A 3,842-nucleotide genomic window follows, 5' to 3' on the forward strand; every position below is an offset into this window, starting at 1 on the left:
ATCAACTCTGATTAAGTGCCAGCAAGAAACTGATAAAAGCACACTTCTTGTTCTGTGTGGGTGTGGTCCTTTTGCATGTTAAAGCCTGCTCCAGACTCCCAATCAAGAGAAACGAGCAAAAAAACGCAACGGGTTGAATGGGAGAACGAAAAAGATGATCAGCCACCATTCTACCGGCTCAGTCCTAACAAGGGGAGACTAGTGGCTTTCCTCTCTCGTATTCACTTCTAGTTTTCCTTTCCCTTTTCGCAAACTGTGAATCAGGAAAAATCAAATAGGGCTTAAAGAAAGAAAAACCTCGAGTCTAACGTGGACCACGCTCTGCTTAATATGTATTAGTATCACCCAACTAGTGGACTAATGCAAATCCTGCATTTTGATTGGCTACGCTACTAGAGGACTATTAGTGATAGTCCTCGAGTAGCGAAATTGGTGCAATCGAGCGTGACGCTTTCTTTCGTTTTATTCCCAAATAAATATTTCTTCAGCTTGCATTTACTAACTTTGTTATTGCCTTTTCCGTTCGACTAGTTGGGTGATACTAGAACAATTAGACTCTTCGCCCTTAAGGGCCACGGGTCTATAGCCCATTCGCCTTCGCTTCATGGGCTATTGACCCGTAACCCTTGCGGACTACGGGTCTAATTGTTAATTAATCTCTAGCTAGAAAGACACTTTCCAGTCCAACTGTCTCAAGTTCAGAACAGATGCTTGATATAACCCCTTGTAGTTCTGGACGGAAATTCTCAGTGCATCAGTCAGAGGTTCTTTGTGTATGTTATCCGGATATAAGTAATGATAGTCCATGCATTTGTTCATGCTGCATAACTAGTTTTGGCCTGTGGACAGTATTGATTTTAGACCAAGCTGAAGACAGATCCGACGAGAGCTAAAATGAGAACTACAGGTCAATTAACAGCTTTATTGAAGTGTCAATGTATTTAGTATTAACTACTAATTGGGGACACAACAAAAAAGTTAAAATTATTGATAATTAACAACTAAACAACCAAACCACAAAATATCCATCAATTAACAAATAGACGAGATTTTCCCATGACTCACACTCTTATAGCCCACCATAATGATAATGACGTCATAATGTGTGCAAAACGAGAGTGGCCGCGCCGCACGCGAGGGGGTTTTTAGTGCAAAAGTTGGATATTTTGTGGCTTAGTTGTTATGGTATACTACAAAGGCTTGTTTTCACTTACGCTGGAGTGGTAATGATAAGGAAATTGTGCCATTATCTCGATGGAATTGGAGTCGGGGGAATTGGAATGTTTCGACTTTCTTTAGGGATCAACCGAGTCCAAGAGTAAGGTTGTCCTGAAGCGTACGCCACAATGTTCGAGATGTATGGGAAATGGCAGAAGGAAACAGCATAGACTACGAGCAGTCTCTCTTTTATTCGAAGATCCGTGTGGGAGAAAGAAACACGAACGAACGAGAACGGGCGGATCTTCAATCAAGTTTGTTTTTCCTTCATTATATTCTCGCCGAGACACTCTGAACCTCAGAGCAACTTCCTTGTGTACAGGCCCCGCCGACTAAGAGGGACCGGGCTCTGGGGTCGAGAATGAAACAAAACTTACCCTGTCCACCCCTGTCAACAGGGATTTTTCGCTTATTTCCGGGCGACAAGACACTCGAGGCACTCAACACTTCTTGCAAACATCTCCTTATGACAGCGGAAACCTATAAAATATTTCTATTTACAGCAAGCAGAGCTCGAGGTGCTGATTTTCCAGCTTCTTTTCGCTGTTGTGTCGCCGGTTCCAGCAGGAAATAGAGGCAGTTATCTGTTCGTGTCAATGCCCATGAGTGTTCGCAGCCGCGTTCGGAAGTCCATTTCAAAATCTGTCAAAGGCAGCGCCTGTAAATTTCGATTTACGGTTACCTATGAATACGTAGACCTAAAATGCAACAACAGATGGTAAGTCGAATTCCCTGTTAATGTTAAACTTTTCACAGTACATTCTGGCAAGGAAACCACAAGCCATTTTGGCTTTCATACAGGAGATGCCGCGGAGCCTATCTGTCAAATGCTACTCAGTAAGTCTGAGGAAGTTTCTGTCCAAAATATGCTTTGTCGTAAAAATTATTTGTATCGAGTGTCGCAACTAGCAAAGATTAATAGAGTTGGGCAGAACAATGGATTAATTAATTGCTTGTTTCCTCTTAATCGAATGAACAACTCCTTTGAGATCAAAAAGGCTATCAAAACAATCTTGTTTTGAAAGAAACACAGGAAGAGGTAGGCGATGTTTTTGTAAAAATATTCAAACCTTTATTGAGTACGTACCTTATTTGGTGCAAATTTTCAGTTTGAAACTTCCTAAAGAGATATAATTAGTCATTTAAAAGGCACTTCAATTAAAGTATTTTGCACACTTTATGGCTGTATCATTTAATTTACTAAGCAGTACATCAAAATGGCAATATTTCCTATTTTGGCGATTTATTCATAATACCGACTGTTTATGAAGGCATATAACTTTTTCAATCAAAGGTATTCGAAAGGGGTACCTTTTCTATCAAAATGGTATACAAAAGGGGTAGGACCTCGGGGCGGAGCCTCCCCATATAAAACTCTGTAGAGTATCCCCGAGACTTGGTCAAATGTATGAGTTTCTTTTGTATCATATTATTTTGTAATATTTTGCTCAACACAATAACTAATGGATACAAATTTGTGAATTTTTATTTCTTATTAATTGAACAGGCAGCCAACTTCTCTGAGTATCGTTTGGTTCAGAAGTCACCGCTCCAAAGTGTCAGAGAAGGTAATGTCTGTTCTGACAATTTTCTTTGCAAATGTTGAATCAATCTTCATTAAGCTTATTTTATATGCATGAAATTTGAACAGATACATTTGATGATTTTATCACTCAATTGCATATAATAGACCTCTTTAGCTTGGGCGGTTTGTTTTCCCATTACAGACCACATGATGATACTCTTGAGAATTCTTGCTTTCCAATTTTTAAATAGTCGCATGTACATGCTTGAATAATTGTAAGATGGATAAAAGAAAAATTCTCTGGAGAATATCGTGTGGTCTACAATGGGAAAACAAGCCTTCCAAGCTAAAGAGGTCTATTCACTACCTCTATTTTCATAGTCTGAGAGCATACAATTAGCTATAAATTGTGTCATACTACTCACTGATTTGCTATATAGTGAGTCTAAATAGGCCTCATACATAAGAGCCTTCCTTACAGAAAAGAAGACCCGACTTGGATTACATTGGCTATGTACAGTCACAGGTTTTTCTAATGGAAACCAATAGTATATCCATGCACTGATATAATTTAGTGAACAGAAATTGAAAGCATGATGATGTTCAAGCTCGAGGGTTTAAATTGCTTCTAGTGTTGGAAACTTACAATAATTATTCTTGGATGTAGGTTCAAAAAAGCAGTTGCTGCCTGATGGTTCTACCGGTTTCAAGATTGGCCTCATGGTTTTCCACACCTAGAGTTTAACTACATGGTGCATGCAGCATATTTTTTTTATGTACTGAAATATTGCTTTTTGTTCATGTTCATTAATCACAGCCCACATCAAAAGTGTCTATAACAGATGAAAAGACAGGAACAGTCAGCTATGCTGCCAACTGGTTCCCACCCAACTCTGTGGAGTTGGTTGTTACTCTGTACAAGGTATACAATCATAAGAAAATAGTATATATCTTAGCTATGGTAACATTACGATTTGTACACAATTTCTTTTGATAAGCATGACAAGGCGCAACTTAAGAGCCACTGCCCACAAATATGGACCAAACAATGGCACAAGTCAAAAAATCGATTTTGCTCATTTTTTGCCCATAGATTGGC

General features: G+C 39.2%; 1 protein-coding gene across 2 annotated transcripts in view; it reads left to right on the forward strand.

The window, feature by feature from the left end:
- The first annotated feature begins 1,599 nt into the window (after positions 1 to 1,599).
- LOC110040051 (uncharacterized) overlaps positions 1,600 to 3,842 on the forward strand; it is a 22,745-nt gene continuing 20,502 nt past the window's right edge. Inside the window, exons 1-3 of one of the 2 annotated variants that reach the window (XM_089295490.1) lie at positions 1,600 to 1,936; positions 2,726 to 2,786; positions 3,561 to 3,665. In XM_089295490.1, coding sequence (XP_089151616.1) covers positions 1,815 to 1,936; positions 2,726 to 2,786; positions 3,561 to 3,665 — 288 coding nt within the window. In that variant the 5' untranslated portion in view covers positions 1,600 to 1,814. The remainder of the gene's footprint in view (positions 1,937 to 2,725; positions 2,787 to 3,560; positions 3,666 to 3,842) is intronic. The other variant, XM_089295491.1, reaches the window with a different exon arrangement.

The sequence above is a fragment of the Orbicella faveolata genome, unplaced genomic scaffold, assembly GCF_042242905.1.
Source record: "Orbicella faveolata isolate gen_17 unplaced genomic scaffold, um_ofav_v1 contig_26, whole genome shotgun sequence".
Lineage (NCBI taxonomy): Eukaryota > Metazoa > Cnidaria > Anthozoa > Scleractinia > Merulinidae > Orbicella > Orbicella faveolata.